Source organism: Scardinius erythrophthalmus (genome assembly GCF_964197995.2).
Source record: "Scardinius erythrophthalmus genome assembly, chromosome: 2".
Classification (NCBI taxonomy): domain Eukaryota; kingdom Metazoa; phylum Chordata; class Actinopteri; order Cypriniformes; family Leuciscidae; genus Scardinius; species Scardinius erythrophthalmus.
In genome coordinates, this window is record NC_138222.1 from 1,402,630 (window position 1) to 1,420,764 (window position 18,135).

Below are 18,135 nucleotides of genomic sequence, written 5' to 3' on the forward strand. Positions count from 1 at the left end.
TGGACTGGAATGTCTATTATTCAAGCTCTCAGTGGAAGAATCTACGGGTGTGAGGCGTTTGGAAAAATAGGTCCACAGTAGGGCTGGGTTTCGATTCAAATTTCAAGAATCGATTCGATTCCGATTCTCAAGATCTTGAATCGATTATCATTCGATTCGATCCGATCTTCGAGATTTAGATAATGGTTTTTGAAAAAAGCATTTTTTTCCAGCTGTTACCTGAATTACAGGACTGTAGTTATGCAACATATTGATCCTATTATTATAGACATTCAACTGCAAATTAATGGAGTATTGGTGGTTGTAAAGAACAATCCCCCTTCCAGAGTGTTGATACAACTGCTTTCACAAACTTGCACTGGTGTAGACGACCGAGGACGCAGAGGTATATCAGCAGCAGTAGACCGATTATTTAGACGCGAACCTGATGTATTATTAAAAATGACATTAAGAATTTTCCAAAAAGCTGCTACAGTTCAGATGCAAATGCACCTTTATTTTTTATTTTAATGATCAACATTCAGAACACATTTGTTCTAAGCCAGTGCAAATGTAAACAGATTGTTGGTTACTGGCTTCACAGTAAACAGACAACGAGATGTGCGGATGGGCTATTACTTCAACCGCATCACAAAACTCATCCGTCCACACCAACGTTTTTGACCAATTTTCAAAACCGCACCCGCCCGCCATCCGCTTAATGTATGCATATATTTTTTTATTTGATTGGTTAACCGCCCGCCACCCATCCGAATTTAATTAAAATATAATTTTTCGTCACGTCATCCGCCCGATCCACGGTTTATCCGCGGAGTCCGCGGCTGTAACCGCCAACCGCGCATCTCTACACAGAATGTAAATAAAATTTGAACTTACAAAACCTTTAGAAAACCTTTGCTTTTGTCAAGCTCGTTCTCTGCATTGCTTCTGAACCCGAAATTCTGCCAGATCGCAGCTTTGAGCGTTTCTGGAGTTTTCAAAGCAACCGCTTGCTTAACGTTACTGACGTTGTTTTAATGTCCTTCCACCTCACGCGCATGCGGGAATTCAATGACGCGGCAAGTTAAAGTTCACGGGGAAAATCGATCCTCTGAGTTACGGATCGATCTTTAGAAATTAATATGAAAATCGATTCAGAATCGGTGAATCGATTTTTTCAACACAGCCCTAGTCCACAGTTTTACAACGAATGGTAAAACACCTGTTGGAAAGCATCTTTTGCAGCGATTTCTGTGTGAGCATATCAGTGAACACCCCTGACCACTCGGTGAGTTTCACGTCTTTGTAAACGAAAGTTTAAAGGTCCCGTATTATGCCCCTTTTCACAAGATGTAAAATAAGTCTCTGATGTCCCCAGAGTGTATATGTGAAGTTTCAGCTCAAAATACCCAACAGATCATTTTTTACAGCATGTTTAAATTGTCATTTTTTGGAGCTCAGAAAAACGTGTTTTAGTGTGTGCCCTTTAAATGCAAATGAGGTGCTGCTGGACGACACAGGGGGCGGAGCTTCATGAGCTCGCGCTCAGTCTCTCAGGACAATTTCATCTCACGGAATGATGATAATATCAGAAACTCTCAGTAACGGTGTTCAGTTCGAGTCGGACAATAATGCCTACAGAGTCAGAGTGCTGTATAGAGATGAAACAGGTATAGTTTAGCAGTTTAATTACGGTTATTATAACGTATTTGTCATCTGCTTGTATGTATCCATTATTTATTAACAGCCTACAAGTCTACTGTCTGAATGATGATCAAACATATACTGATGAGTTTAATAAAGTTTATTGTACATCACACAAAAGATGAAGTGTCAGTTTTACTCCAGAAAATCACCGTAAGAGCTGAGTAAACACAGTAAGTTATTAGAAGTGCGCAAGTACATAAACGAATTTCGGTAGAGTTGAGGGAGCATTCCTGTGGGCAGAGGTTAGTCAAAGAACGGTTCTAGTGACGTCACTAATGCAGGAAGTAGAGGGGTGTAGTCCAAACGGGCCGTTCGATGTAGGCGACTTCTGTTAAATAAAATATCTCGCTTGGCATTGAACTTTGAGCTTTATAATTGTACAGATATTATTTATGCTCTAACAGCAACATTACACACTAACTAAAGTTTGAAACATGGGATCACGAAGAACGGGACCTTTAAAGGGTAATTTCACCCGTGGAGACATGAATGTGTATTGAAAGTGGGTCATTTATGTAGAAGAGATGTGAAATTATTTTTGAATTTGGAGCTTTCTAGACTGAGAAAAGCCAGAAAATGTATTTTTGGCTTATGTGGATGAAAGACAACAACTCCCAGAATGCACTTGCTTCGCTGCCCTACAAGACCACTCCCAAGCCACGCCTACCAGTAAGACAGCGCAGTTGAAAACAAAAACATCAAGGCAAGGCTAGGCTACGAGTGAGTCTCCGTGACGAGTTTGCCCAAAATGTCCGGGATTCGGCTTTTGCGTTCTACAGTCGCCATTCATCATGTTTACTGTGGCGAGCAGGACGAGGCTGAGGGCCGCGGGAGAACGGCGCGAGGCCGGAGGCGTGATTACTGACGACCGACACCTGTGAGGCACTGTTCTCGTATCTCGCACGGAGGAGCAGGTATTTTCTTAGCAATGGTAAAACACACATCAACCGATCACGCCACCGGCCTCGCGTCTTTCAACCGATCACGCCACCGGCCTCGCGTCTTTCAACCGATCACGCCACCGGCCTCGCGGCTTTCAACCGATCACGCCACCGGCCTCGCGTCTTTCAACCGATCACGCCACCGGCCTCGCGTCTTTCAACCGATCACGCCACCGGCCTCGCGTCTTTCAACCGATCACGCCACCGGCCTCGCGTCTTTCAACCGATCACGCCACCGGCCTCGCGTCTTTCTCCCGCGGCGCTAGCCTCGTCCTGCTCCCTGTATTACTGTGATTACTGACGACCGACACCTGTGAGGCACTGTTCTCGTATCTCGCACGGAGGAGCAGGTATTTTCTTAGCAATGGTAAAACACATATCAACCGATCACGCATCCGGCCTCGCGTCTTTCAACCGATCACGCCACCGGCCTCGCGTCTTTCTCCCGCGGCGCTAGCCTCGTCCTGCTCCCTGTATTACTGTGATTACTGATGAGCACGCCTGTGAGATGCACCGGTCTCATGGGCTATCTCTCACGGAGGTGCGGGTATTTTCTTAGCAATGTTAAAACGCAAATCAACCGATCACTTGATTAGCATTCATGTAAACATTACATTCAGATTCACCAATCGGGGTGAATTCAGTTAGATTGAAACAAAAGGTGAGCATGTAAACAATGGATGGCGACCGCAGAAACAAAAGCGGAATCCCGGACATTTTTGTCGATCTCGACGGCCGGACACGTCCGGGAAATAGAGTATGGTAACCCCTACTACTCAGCTTTCTTCGTCCCTGTTTTCTGCAGGTTTCTGCCGTTGAAATCAAACGCACTCGCACTGATCTGTGATAGGTCTGTTAGCGCATTAGGTCCAACCCCCTATGGGCGGGTTTGAAAGGGTGGATCTAGTGCTTGTAGTCTTAACAGAAATCCCCCCCTCTTACACTTCCTCCTACAATGACGCAAAATGACGATTTTTGCGTCATTGTAGGAGGAAGTGTAAAGAGGTAAATACAGATTTCTCTCGTCTCGGGGGAAAATGAAAAAATGTTGCATGACCATTCAATAGTATGACTGGGTTTCTAACGATGCAAAGCTTAATGCAAATGGGTGAAGTGTCCCTTTAATGCGTTTTAGGAAGGACTGTTCCAGTGCACATATGCAGCCATTGTGGAGGGGTGGGGGGGAAGCGAAAGAAACCTAAAATTCTCGGGACGGCAGCATGTGTCCAAATTTTAATCTTAACCGTTCTATTTCAAAATGATCTGAAAACAGGGCTTTAAGTGTAAAATACCGAACTTGTCCTTTAATGTTTTTTGACTACTTAAATCATACATACCAAATTGGTTTGAAAAACAATAAGAAAAACATTTATTTCATTATAAATTTATCAACATTTATTTTATTTTGGTTACGTATTTTCTTCTTCTTATTTTAGGTGTGAAAACGTTCAAATTTCTTTCAATATTTTGAAAAGTTGACATTCTAAGTTTGCTGGAATAAGTTCCCTACAGAATGCTGGGAAAGGATGGGATGAAACGTTGAGAGGCGGGCCTAGCGAAGGGTCTATTGTGTTAGAGTGTGTGTGTGTGTGTGTGTGTGTGTGTGTGTGTGTGTGTGTGTGTTTAGCTATAACTGTTGTCCCCATATGAGGTCCAAAAGAGGGTGTGTGTACAGCGGCACTAAAAATACCCAGGAGGCAGTGCATATATCGTGTTGCAGCTAAACCAGTGAGAAGTGCTTCATGTGAGTGCTTCATTCTTTTGCAGTTTTGTTTGAAAAACTATAAACCCACCAGGATGGGAGAAACCAGTGTAGACGGAGACAAACCCACAGGTAGAGTCCATGTTGTGCTCAGTGTTTTTGCTGGAGTGGTGTGAGCGAAATCTGGTACGTTACACGGTCAGATAGAGTGTAACATTTCACACGGGGTTGTTGAACTGGTGTGAGCGTCTAAAGTTCGTCTCTTGTGTGTTTGTGTACTGAAAAGTGAGCTTGTTATTGCATGTACACTTCATGCCATTGTAGTTTTGCTTGTAACAACTCCTGTGTTGTTTTTACTCATGAACTGATTTCATTTGATAATTGCTTGTGTTTGGACTGACTAATCATTGCGATGCTAATTTTACCGACCCTGTCAATCTTCTGAGGTAACGCCCACATGTATGTAGCCACGCCCCCTTCGTGTTTAGACTGTAAAAGAGAGCCGGTTAGAGAATGAACACGTGTCGGTCAGTGCATTTAACATACAGATGACCTTCCCAGTCAAGTGTAATTGAATCCCTATGGTTTTTTTAATCCTTTGTCATTCGCCTCTGCCAGTGAACCATTCCCTGGGGCTTTTCCATTATTTTTTTTAACCTCTTCTCAGGGTGTTACATGCACTTTCAAAGAATAAGCTATTTATTTTTATATTATAGGGTTAGTTCGCCCTAAGAAGAAAATTGTCACCATTTACTCGCCTCATGTCGTTCCAAACTTATAAAACTTTAGGTTTTCTGATGGCTGGCACCGACAAAACTATGAGATGCGTCAAAATCAATCATAAATGACAGCCAATCAGAAGAGCGTGTGGGCGGAGTCTCTCTGTGCACTGCAGCACTACATATAAAATGTGGTTACTGTGAATGAAAAGCTTATATAGAAAAAACACTTATTATTAGGAATGCATGATATATCGGTATCGGCCGATATATGTTCAATTTGAATGTTATCGTTATCGGCCCGATAAGAGAATGTGTCCGATATATTAAAGCTGATAAATAATGTATTATTTCCTCCAGCTGAGACGCTTCAGATGCGCACTGTTCAACATGATGGGTTTGAGTTGCTTGAAATATGATTGAAATCACTTCAAAAAAGGAAAATACAGTTCAACGTCTGCAAGTCTGTCATACAGACATCGGCTACATAAAATTATAATGAGATCATCATAATTGTGTGTTTGGGACGTGGATTTTAATGATGAGACTTTGGCTTTTATAATCAGGCTTTTACAAATTATATAAAAATTCAGATTTAGATTTATCGGCCAATATATCGGTTATCGGCTTTCAAATATAAAGAATTATCGGTATCGACCGAAATGTTCATATCGGTGCATCTCTAGTTATTATCTGCAGTGAAAAGAATACTTTGTGATTTTGTGTACTGTAATAAATTAAGAAATGCTGAAATGTTTTTGATCTATTGTGAGAATTTTGTACAATGACCATACCAAAGCAATTAAACTTTAAAGTAAAGTAATTTAAGGTATTTTATATTGTATTTGTCCTTTATTGTTGCTGTTTTGAACTCCCCAAACGAACGTCGTCTCGGCCTGATGTTGTGTGGAGTGACGTCACACCAGTTCGTTCGTTTGAAGTATTTCTGAGCCTTTAGTTCATATTCATCTTGGAATGACAGCTGACAGATACAGTAGCATCTGATTGTGTGTGTGTGTGTGTGTGTCCTCAGAGTCTCCAGTTGGGAACACAGTCTCGAAGAGTGAGAAGAAGAGTGAGGGAAACTCTTTCTTCAGCTGGCTGCTGGTTCTGGCTCTTCTCGGCGCTTGGCTCTCTGTGGGGATCGTGTGGTTCGACCTCGTCGACTACAACAGTGTGGTTGGTGAGTACCTTTAAAAACATTTATTCTTTTTTTTTTTGAACACTTAAAGTCCCCCTGTAGTCGATCATTTTACCCCCTAAAACTCATCTTTGATCACCAAAATTACATATTTAAGACTTGCTTCACGCCTTAAAATATCTTGAATGTAACTCGACACCCTCGCCTCATTTAGTATACGCGGCTCTATGAATATGCAAATGAGCCCCGCCTCCACTCACTCCCTCAGCTCAGAGATCCACTGGTTGACGATCACACGGTGATCTGATTGGTTACAAGGTAGTTTGTGACGTCAGAAACACCAGCGATTTCAAAGCGTGTTTTTGAGACTGTCTTTGGTTCACTGCAGTTTTAAGGAGGAAATACTCAGCAATGCTGTCGACTTATGAACTTACACATGGTTTGTCTTAAAGCAGATTAAAAACACACATAAACAACATTAAAAGCTGGATTTTCACCACAGGGGGACATGCAGATCCATGAGACACGACACCCCAGAATCCATGGGCTTTATTAAAACGGTCATATTAAGCTTTTTAACACTTTCCTTTAGTGTGTGATTGAATCTGTGTGTGTGTGTGTATAAGATCTCACAGTCTCCCACTAAAGGGATTTATTCTGTCTAACAGAGAACACACTGATCCAGACCGGCCTAAAGCGCCAATATCACGTTGCAAATGTCCATGTCACAATGTGAAATATCAGCATAATGCCAGCCAAAGGCAAACTCGCCGAGAGAGGACGACACTTCAGTGAACTCAGTGTGTGTTTGGATGCGAAAGCAAAATCTCTGGGGTTTGGCCGCCAGAAAATGGATGAAATTAGGAGTTTATTTCTAACGCTGTACAAGCCTGACGTTATCTTGTGTTCGGTGCAGACTTTAACAAGTCTTTTCTTCTCTCCCTGGTCAACGAAAGGTGCGCTCGGAGGAGTTTATGATGCTGACGGCGACGGAGACTTCGATGTACAAGATGCCAGAGTTTTGTTGGGTGAGTGAGATTTATTGTGTCTGTGTTTCTTCCCCTTCATGTCTAAATTGCTTTCTATCTCTCTCTCTCTCTCACACACACACACACACACACACACACACACACACACACTCTCTCAGACACACACGTGAGATAAGGAAGTGGTCTCACCATGAGCTTTTCCGGTGTTGTTTTCATGAACTTTATGCAGACGAGTGTCTGCTTTTGAGGTTTCCTGTTATTTGATGTTGGCATGACTTGTAACTACTCTTTGTACTAGCGAGGTCAACATCAAAATGGTCAAATCTGCTTGTGCAATGCACATTTATGCCAGGTAATTGTGAAGATCTTGGCTTTATACAGTGTTTAATAACGGCCAGACTTTATCTGGACAATAGCTTTATTCTAGATCTGCTGTTGCTGTAATCTCCTGTCATCACTGTAAAGCTGCTGTGAAACAGTCTATATTGTTGAATCTGTTGTATAATCTGTATAAATGAAGGCGAGTTGACATCGACTGCTGATAGTCAGCGTATCTGTTTATCTGTATTATTCTGATAGCTTTCTCCTCTTCAGAGAACAGGACTGTGGCGACTAAGGAAAAAGCCTTGAGAAAACATGTGGCGCCGCAGGAAAAGAGCATCCAAGCTCACTCCAAGATCACACGTAAAGATAGTGTGTGGCGTTCACGGACACTTCTGTCCTGTTCTGCTTGTCTGGTGTGTTTGATTGCACGGAGAAAGCTGCGGAAAGATTGAGTCGTAGCGTTTCCGTGATTTTGTGTTGCTTGAGGTCTTTAAAGAAGCACTTGATTCTGATTGGCTCTTGCACCCGTGCTCGGCTGAAGTGGGTTCATCATGACATGATTGACACTTTCAGGAGATTTCAGGAAGCGTCACTCCATGTAATGCATGAGTGTGTGGATCCCTGCATGTTGCAGTCTTGATATAGAGAAGGTTGTGTGTGTGTGTGATGTTGAAATGCAGTGTTGGGCTGCACGATATTGAAGAAAAATGCGATAACTCATTAATAATGCGATATTCGATGTGCGATACGATAATGCTTAAAGTGTGTATAATTAACTTAAACTAGCTTTAAAAATATTTAAAATGATATAACCTACATACGTGTTTCACATTCTTTTTGTGGCGAGAAAATATCCCTAAACTTCTGCCAGTGAACATCAGTGTTTTACTGTACATCAGAAGTGTTATGTTAACATCAGTGTAAACCACAGGGGTTCACACAAACTGAATAATCAAATGTAAAAATAAAACACTGCTCATTTCTCTGTCCTGGTTAACTACAGACCCGATACAGTCCGGCTGTGAGGAACACACTTCTAGACAAAATAACCTTGAATTTGGTTGCATGTCGTTTTCGCCAGAATAACTTGCGAGATCTTTGATCATGTCATCATGTAAGCAAAGTCAACAGTGATTACAAGGTGTTTGCTTTCATTTCTTTATCTAATTAATGACTAGTTTATTCTTGGGTCTGGTTTAGACGTCTATTAAATGTTGCCTTGTTTTAGCCTAGACGTCTGTGTTGGACGGCTATTAGACGTCTTTTTAGTGCTGGGCGGTTTGACCAAAAATCAACATCACGGTTTTTTTCTAAATTATACCGGTTTCACGGTTTTTACCGTTTTTTTTATTTTTTTTAAGCATGATGGGTGTTAACCACATTTTCTACTGAGTGAGAGAGGAAATACTGCAGTAGATTTACTTATAATGCCCTATTTTATTGTCATGAGTGAATATTATAGAAACAATCCACACTAATATTAATAATACAGCAGGTTTGCAAGGCTGTTTACAAAGAGGTGCCAGCAGGACGCGCTTTAGGAGCGGCAGAAACAGTGGTTTCCCCGGTAACGGCTGTACACAAAGCAGCAACGCTCATAAACACTGCTTTATCAGGAAAGATAAAGAAAGATTCAATCGTAATAACAAAGAAACTTTTCTTAAGACCGTCAGTTCACTTCAGATACGTTAATACAGTATAAAAACACGCGCGCCGCAAGAAAAAACGACTCTCACCCCCACACGTCTCGTGCCCATTCTGGTCAATGCTTGTGTTTCAGATCGAAGCTTCCCAGAAGCGGCTCTCCGCGCCGCTTCGCTAAATATAGGCGCCTAGTCTATTTTGACGCACGCGTGTGGAGGACGGAATAAAACCTTGTCGCAGCTGTAATGTGCCGCAGACGTGTGTTGTAAATGAGGGGTGAGACTGTCGCGCAGCGCCGCGTTCCGATTAAAGCGACATACACCGGTATTGCGGTATATTAAAAATTCATATCGTAACAAAAATAAACACCGGTATTCGGTATGAACCGGTAAACCGCCCAGCACTACGTCTTTTAAACACAAAACTGCTTGCTGGGAAGAGCCGTGAGTGATTTTCTCTTTGTCTTTTGCTCATGACTCCAGTTATATGCATTTTGCGATACACTTGTGATATTTCGATCATTTCTATATACTGTGCAACACTAATGCAGTGCATATCACATACTATACTAATACTGTGGTCATCAAGAACTCGTATGATCTCAGTTAAAGACAGCAGCATGTGTGATGTGAGTGGTGTATCTCCTGATTAAGATCATGTGCACACAATAGAGAGATTTGAGGACGTATAAAGTCAGGTTGTCATTCACTGTCCGTCCTTCTTTCACTGCAGACGAGAGGCCTAAAGAAGTGGGAAATGACAGAGGTACTTCGCATGAGTTCTGGTGTTACTACCACTATACGTTTGCTTCAGTGCGGCGTTTTGATGGCATGCTTTAATCGAATAATCTGTTGTTTCTGTTGTTCTGGTTTATTTATTTATCTCGTAGTTTAGGGTGTTTAAACTCGTACGGTCTTTAGGGATACTAATGTACACTTGACCCAAAAAATTATAATTATATCATGATTTATACCATGGGCTGTTTAAATACTCGATTCTGATTGGCTGGAAGGTGTGCAGTAAAACCGTTTAATAGTTTTTAGTTCCAGTCAGTTTGATTACAGTTCGAAATTAATCCGCTACATTGGTAACCATAGTAACACAGATACACTTGCAAGCAGAGTGAGAGACGCATATGAAAACGTTTAGGTAGGCTAAATGGATGATTTTTGCATATCGTTTAATTTTTATGGTGAATATGGCAACTCTGAGAAACGGGCCCAGGCACAAGACGAAATAGAAGACTTGGAGAAGACGTTGAATGACAAAAAGCGGCACAAAGAATTAACAATAAATAAATGACATGATTAGTTCAAATAAAGATTGCCTTGTCACTGTCAGTGTTGCCTGTCATTCATAAATAATTGTAATAAATCCATTAAAGAATCATTAAGTTAGCTATATGCTTAAGCAACGAGGGGACTGCAGCTGCTAGACTTTAAAGAAGAGATCGACACACACAGGTAACTCGCGCACGCATCTCTCTCTCTCTCTCTCTCTCTGTTCCTTCTCCTTCAGTTCTCTGTCTCTCTCTTTTAATAATGAATTTAAATAAATGTGAATTCATTCAAATAAAAGCAATCCGATCGCTCTACTTTATTTAAAGCGGACGGAGTGCAAGAACTGACGAGCCTAAACTTAAGAAATAACCGTCATTTTTACACGTCTGTTAAAAAATTACACTGTAAACATCAGTTACAGCTTTAACTTATTTTTAACTTGGCAAATAACCAAGGTATAAGCGGGATAATCCACGGCTAGCCATGCATTAAAGAATTTTAATGCACTTCGTAGAGGCAACCACCCTCCGCTTCTCGTCGGGTGGTTCTTCGCCTCTACGTCGTGCATTAAAATCCTTTAATGCACGGCTAGCCGTGGATTATCCCTTACTTACTCATCCTCATGTTGTTCACAAACCCATATGACTTCTGTGTAACATAGGATGCTTGTTATATGTGTGTGTGTGTGTGTGTGTGTGTGTGTGTGTGTGTATACACTATATGGACAAAAGTGTTTCCAGCAATTCTGCAGCTCTAAAAAGAAAGTCGTGTCATTGTTCTGCTAAGTCAGTTCAGTGTTGAGTTAGTTTCATTCAATAACTGTGAAAAGATCATCGAATATGAAATGATTTCATTCAGTTATAAAACGGCTCTGTAGAAAACAGTAGCTGCGTTTCCATTACCCTTCAAATTGCGCAAATTGAAATTGTGAATTGAAAACTCGCCTAATGGAAACACGTGAATTTCGCAAAAACTCATATATCGCAAAAAAGTTTTTCCGCTCGTATGAGGAGCTTTTTCAGGCAACTTGACAAAGGAATATTTCACAAAACTGCAATGGAAACAGTTTTTTTCAGGTCAACTGGTGTGTGTTAAAGATGAGGCGCATGTTTGGACAGAAGACGAGACAGAGTTCTTTATTAAACTCATAAAAGACAAAAGCATTACAGGAATACTGGATTCTAAACGACAAAGAAATTCCTCAATTTATCAAGACCTCAAGCAGAAATGAGGCTGAGACACACACACACACACACCTCATATGAGCCGCTCACGAGTATAAGAGACACACTTCCAACACACACTTCCATTACAATCAATGAAGTTGTCTACACTGCATGATGAATCTCTTATTTACATTGTGTCTGTACTTTGTTATAATGAGAGGATTCGCGAGTCGCATAACTCAGCTCTGGACAAACTCCAGCGTGTTGAGCGGTGAGGGGGTTTTAGCTTAAACGCCTCTGATTGGCCATTGTGTCTCCAGAAATCGACAGATATGTCTGTGATTGGCTGCACTGCTCAACGCTGCACAAACGCGTCCTCTCATCACGCTCTCCAGAGTGCAAACACTAATACACACTGGTGCGATTGCAGAATCTGTTTGGCCAATATGCTGTCATCAGATTCATGAGGGCGTACGCCGTAGACCCGGGCCGCACTGGGGCTCCTACATACTTTATCACACAGTGATTTTCAGACTATCGGTTTGAAATATTCTAGCTATCGGTTGATTCATCCGTTATCGGCCAGCGTTGGCCAACCTAGTTATCGCTATCGGTAAAATTCACTATCGGTTGACCTCTAGCTGTTTTAGTGGAGCATGTGTTCTTGTCAGTGGCCACATTTAGTGCAGGTTGTCATTCACTGTCCGTCCTTCTTTCACTGCAGACGAGAGGCCAAAAGAAGTGGGGTTAAGTAATGACAGAGGTACTTCGCATGAGTTCTGGTGTTACTACCACTATATGTTTGCTGCAGTGCGGCGTTTTGATGGCATGCTTTAATCAGATGATCTTTTGTTTCTGTTATTTATTTATTTTGTAGTTTAGGGTGTTTAAACTCGTACAGTCTTTAGGGAAACTAATGTACACTTAACGCAATAGTTGACCCAAAAATGATAATTATATCATGATTTACTCATCCTCATGTTGTTCCCAAACCCATATGACTTTCTGTGTAACATAGGATGCTTATTATATTTTTTATGGATGCATGTGTGTGTATGTAGACTATATGGACAAATGTATTGGGACACACCTCTCAATTCTTGAATTCAGGTGTTCAATCAGACCTATTGCCATAGGTATATAAAAGCACCTAGCCATGCAGTCTGCAAAATTACAACTGCAATAAATAATGTTAAGAGATTAATGTTTTAAATAAATGTTTGAATATACAAATATAAAATATTGGGAACAATGCAATGATACTTTTAAACATGCAAGCACCAGTGTTGGCAAGTCACTTAATGAGTGAGTCATTGAATCATTCATTCAACGGATTCGTTCAAAACGCTGAATCATTTAACAATGAGTGTTGCTTTGAGAGTGCGTAGTAGTTATATATAAATATATATGCTGTAATTTTTCAGCGCTAGACTCTAGAATGTTCAATACACAGGGTGCAATGTAGTTAGTAGCCTATATAATCCATATTAATGTATTTATAATGTGATGTCATTACAGTCTCTGTTGTAGTGGTCAGGTGTCCCCAGTACTTTTGTACGTCAAATGATCTCAAGAATGCAATTTTATCAAATGCATTATTTGAATGAATTTTAATCTTTGCGTATCAAATTAATCACATTTTGCAAATGAAATAATCAATCTTCAATAAAAGCCAGTACAGATTTCAACTAACATTTAAAATCTTCTAATAGCTTGCATGTTTTTTTTGTTTGTTTGTTTTTTTAATAAAATACACAACAAATAAACTTTTGTGCAAAAGATTTTAATTAAGGGTATAGAGATAAAGTGAAATCTGAGATGCTGTTGAAAATTGAATTTCAACACCCAAACAAACAAGTTTGTGAATATATATGCTAGATATCTGCTCTTCGTGTGTGTGCTGAAAATAAATATTGTGTTTGTCCGTACTCTTGGCTGTGCAATTAGGAGGATTGGACTGATCCACGGAGTAAAGCAATAGGTGAAGATTGGGGAGAAGAGAGAGAGCAAGCATGAAAATGTTAGAAAGACTGTAGAAAGAGAGATGGCTGAGATATTACCAAAGGTCAGAGGAATATGATTGGAAAAGGAAGGGTTACGATCAGGCAAGAGCTTAGACGCATTAATATTGGAAAAGTTTTCCTAAAGAAAGATGTTAGGGAGCGGGAAAGCCTTAACACGGATAAAGAGGTTGCTTCGTTTTTGCACTTTCACGCAATAAAATTCCGCGACGTCACTGCTCAGATTTCGTGCGTTTTACGGCCCTTTCACAGCTAGCTTGTTTGGTCCGGATTTCCGGACTTTTCAGTTTGATCCGAATCAAAATTGCAGGTGTGAAACCTCCCTCGGATCACGGTCCGGACCAAACAGACGAAATCTGGTCAGACGAAGAGAGGTAGTCTCGGTCCGGATCAAACTGAACAAAGGTTTGGTTTGTTTCTAGTGTGAAAGCATGTTCTGTATGGTTCGGACTTTCAGACAATTTACAGGAAGTTCCGGCAGTTCCCGCAGGATTGCTCCCTCTTCTCCTCCTTTCCTGCCGGCGACGATAAAATGTTTACACAACGAGGACGTTCATTTGGCGAATGTGAACTCGCCTCGAGTATAGCTGGAGCTGCAGGGAGTAATGTCGTAATAATAACAGTATAGTGGCAACGATATGCATCTGTTCATTCATTCTTGTCAAAGTTTCCCGCTGAAAAGACAACACGCTGACGTCAGACGCACATCCGTTTACAAACCAATCAATGTCAAGATGCAGCCCACATAGATGATGACGACAGGACGCAAGTGTGTCATGTAAAATTCTTTAGTGCGCTCGCATAATTGCAATGTGAAACCAAACCAAAACTAACCGAATGTGTAAAATGTATCAAAACATAAACTTTGGTTCAGACCTGGGTGCGGACTCTCAGCTGTGAAAACGCCTTTAGTGGCTGCATTGAGCTGAATTCTCTTCTCTGTGAGGCAAAGCACAACATGGGTTTCCGTGTTCACACTTCATAGTTTGCTGTAACACTCATGGTAGGTGTGTGAAGTCCCTTGCCACTGCTTATGCTAGAGCAGCTCTGTTTGGCACTTCTCACTACTCTCATTGTGAGAATCCTCTGAAGAAGACTCTGTGCACGAGGCTTGTGTTCTTCCAGCAAGGGAAGAATGCTGAGTCGTGTACTCTTGTTTCTGAGGTCGCCTCACGAGACCGAGCCCTGGTGGTCCAGTAGTGATCCCGAGTTCATGGACACTGAGCAGACTGGATTCTCCCTTTCTCTCTCTAGCCCTTTTCACACAGAGATTCCGGGAATCTGTGCCCGCGTTCACACACATCCTGTAAAGATCCCGTAAAGACACGTTGACATCAGTTTGACTTAAGTTTGAAAAAAACAGCATCTTAAGTTTGCTTATAATCTGTAAACCACGCTGGTGCATTATTTTTCTGATTCGATCATAAACTAGCGCATCACGTAGCGTTCCACTCAGCTGCAGAACGATCTCAGCTTCAGCATCATCGCTACGACACACCCCTTACGGCATTGATTACGGCTTTTGTTTACACACGGAGTGTTCCGGGCCTGATCCTGGCAATGTTACTTGGTCCTCATTCTGGGATCGATACCGGAATCAATCCCGGGACTGTTTGCGTTCACACAGAAGGCACTCTGGCAATTTTCCGGGATCAACGCGTTGTGTAAAGGGTATTCTGTCTGTCTTGCCTGAGGTTTTGCAAGGTTTAGAAAGAGGAGCGTTCTAAGCTCAATGAGCATTTTCTCTCTGGTAACAATCCTCGCCCTCGCAGTTTTTCCTTGACGTCCACACTGGAAACTTGGGGACTTGGAAACAGCCATTTAGAGCTTGGTTGATTAATACAGCGGCCGCTGACTTCACCAGCATTGCTAGCTCTGTGGAGTAGGGGTATGCTGGCATTCCCCCCCGGTGGAGATACAATGACTGCGTATCTTTCCCTGTCCTCGGCTTCCTCCTGGAGTTCTCAGCCTGTTTTGCCTTCAAAACCTTGCAGGAATAACTCTGCCCTGGTCGGCAAGTTATGTCTGTGTTACAAGCTTGCCAATCAGGCATCCTCAAGGATTTGGACGAAGGAGTTAGTGTGACCCCTGAGGAGATCAAGGAGCTCCGACAAGCCCACTGATCTGGCGCTTCAAGTGACTTAGCATGCAATTGGTCGCTTGATAGTGGGGCTGGTGGCTGGGGAAAGGCACTTATTGCTCTGAGATTCATGATAAGGTCAAGACTTCGACCTCGATCAGACGCCGCACAGCACTGCCTTTTTTGTTGAATTTTTTAATTTAGAAAAGAACAGTGCGATGTGTTTTTTTATGTTGCTAGTCAACCACCGAATCAGCTGTCCTGTCGGTCTAATTGTCACATATTCTACACCTGCCGTTTCCGTCCACTCACCACCAGAGGTCAGCCGTTCACCATTAAGGCTTTTTCACTGCACACACAGTTACAGGTTACCCTGGACTACATTTGTCATGTTCCATGGCTTTAATCATTTCTGCACCTGTAGTCAATTTCAAGGACTATAAAACTCTGATGCACAAGCCTAGCAAGTATTGTTAGTGAATATCGCTATCTAGCTGATAGCATCTTTACGGAGCCAATCCTAGTGTTCCTGGTCTGTTCTAGTCTTACTCTTGCTTGTTTGTCCTGTGTTTTGATCCTAGTCTGATTTCCCATGTTCTGCCTTCACAAAAAAGTCAATGAGAACACAATCAGACAGATCAGAAAAATATGTTAAATCCAAAAACTCCTGAATATATATAAACCTCTAGCGGTCGCATATCCTGTTCTAGGGCTAATAATAGTCTTGCAAGGTTCATACCTGACCAGTGTGCTTTAGAAAAGCCGCTGGATCCTTGTTTGGCCGAGTATTCTGTTACGGCGGGACTGAGACGAGAGGCGTGCAGATCCATATGCAAAGCCTTTTATTTACAAAAGATGTGTTCAGAACAGGCAGGGGCCCAAACAAAGGCAAACAGGTATGATATGGCCAAGACAAAGAGCATTCCAGGGACAGGCGAGGGTCAACAAATGGAGAACGTAATCCAGTGGACAAGACAAGAGGATAAACCAACTAACCAGGCTAAAGTCCAGGCATGAGGCAAACAGTATCCGAACAGGGCAAGACGAAAGAGGTAATCTGAGGCGTGCAAGAGTCCAGGGCAGGCAGAGAGAAGGCAGAACACGGGAAACCAGACTAGGATCAAAACACGGGGCAAGCAAGCAAGAGTAAGACTAGAACAGACCAGGAACACTAGGATTGGCTCTGTAAAGATGCTATCTGTTAGACAGCGATATTCACTAACAATACTCGGCGATCAGTGAGCTTGTGCATCAGAGTTTTATAGTCCTTGAGATTGACTACAGGTGCAGAAATGATTAAAGCCATGGAACATGGGAAATGTAGTCCAGGGTAACCTGTAACTCTGTGTGTGCAGTGAAAAATAAAATTCTGAAATTCAAAAATAAGGAAACACCAGTACTTTGTTTAGGCTTGGTTTGTAGGGAATTACAAACCTGTGCACATACAGTATATTCAAACGCACATAACTATAGAACAGCGTTTATCACAGGTTCGCGTTTAAAGTCTATGTAGAGAGAATTGTGTCGTCTTAGCGGCCCCTAATTTAATAACAAATGATTGTTGTGACGGAAGCGAATCAATCATAACTAACCTTAGCTGGAAAATAACTTTACTAAAGAACCGCTATAAAGCCAAAACAATCTCTGTTACCATAAATTATACGTTTATCTCTGTAAAGCTGCTTTGAAACAATCTACATTGTTAAAAGCACTATATAAATGAAGATAAAAAAAATAAAAATAAAAAGCCTTAATGGTGAACGGGTGACCTCTGGTGATGAATGGACGGAAATGGCAGGCGTAGAATACATGACACTAATCAAGGATTATAGCGCGAGCGCTCTAGAATCTTTGGCTTGCTGTTAAGTAAACTGTCATATTAAATTTTTATTAACTTTACTTTTTTTAACATTGTGGTAGTTGTGGTTCGTGAAGTCATAAGCTCCGGGTAACCCACGAAAGCCATCACAAGTTTCTCCTCCATCATCGCACTCTCCGGACATTCAAAGCAACTGTAACTGTCAGGTTGGAGAAACGACAGTCAGTTTAACCCCGGATTTCCACCAACTGCGGAACGGCTGCAGATCGGCTCCGCTGCGTGTCGGCTCCATGCTCCGCCGTCCTTCAGTACCCACCAGGTCCGGATTTGTTGCGGAACAGCTGCGAATTCACGTATGATCGCGCTATATAAGTGCTGAATTGCTGTTGAGCTCCCCGGCATCCGGCAAAAATAGAAGCTCTGTGTATCTGCTCCGGAGGGCTGCGGATCGCAAGAGTTGTAACGCAGCAGTTCTGCAGTCAGTGAAAATACACACATTGACTTTAATGGAAACCCATTGACTCCATCGCCGTTCCGGAGCGGATCCGCAGCCGTTCCACAGTTGGTGGAAATTAGGGGTAAGCAGCTTATTCTTATTCCGAGGCAAGCCCGTGATGCATCAG

At 42.0% G+C, this 18,135-nt stretch overlaps 1 protein-coding gene across 7 annotated transcripts in view; it reads left to right on the forward strand.

The window, feature by feature from the left end:
* unm_hu7910 (un-named hu7910) overlaps positions 1–18,135 on the forward strand; it is a 62,312-nt gene that overhangs the window by 3,140 nt on the left and 41,037 nt on the right. Inside the window, exons 2-7 of one of the 7 annotated variants that reach the window (XM_081359275.1) lie at positions 4,395–4,461; positions 6,082–6,231; positions 7,146–7,217; positions 7,758–7,862; positions 9,879–9,911; positions 12,317–12,355. In XM_081359275.1, the coding sequence (XP_081215401.1) occupies positions 4,425–4,461; positions 6,082–6,231; positions 7,146–7,217; positions 7,758–7,862; positions 9,879–9,911; positions 12,317–12,355 (436 nt within the window). In that variant the 5' untranslated portion in view covers positions 4,395–4,424. The remainder of the gene's footprint in view (positions 1–4,394; positions 4,462–6,081; positions 6,232–7,145; positions 7,218–7,757; positions 7,863–9,878; positions 9,912–12,316; positions 12,356–18,135) is intronic. The other 6 variants (XM_081359274.1, XM_081359276.1, XM_081359277.1 and 3 more) reach the window with 6 other exon arrangements.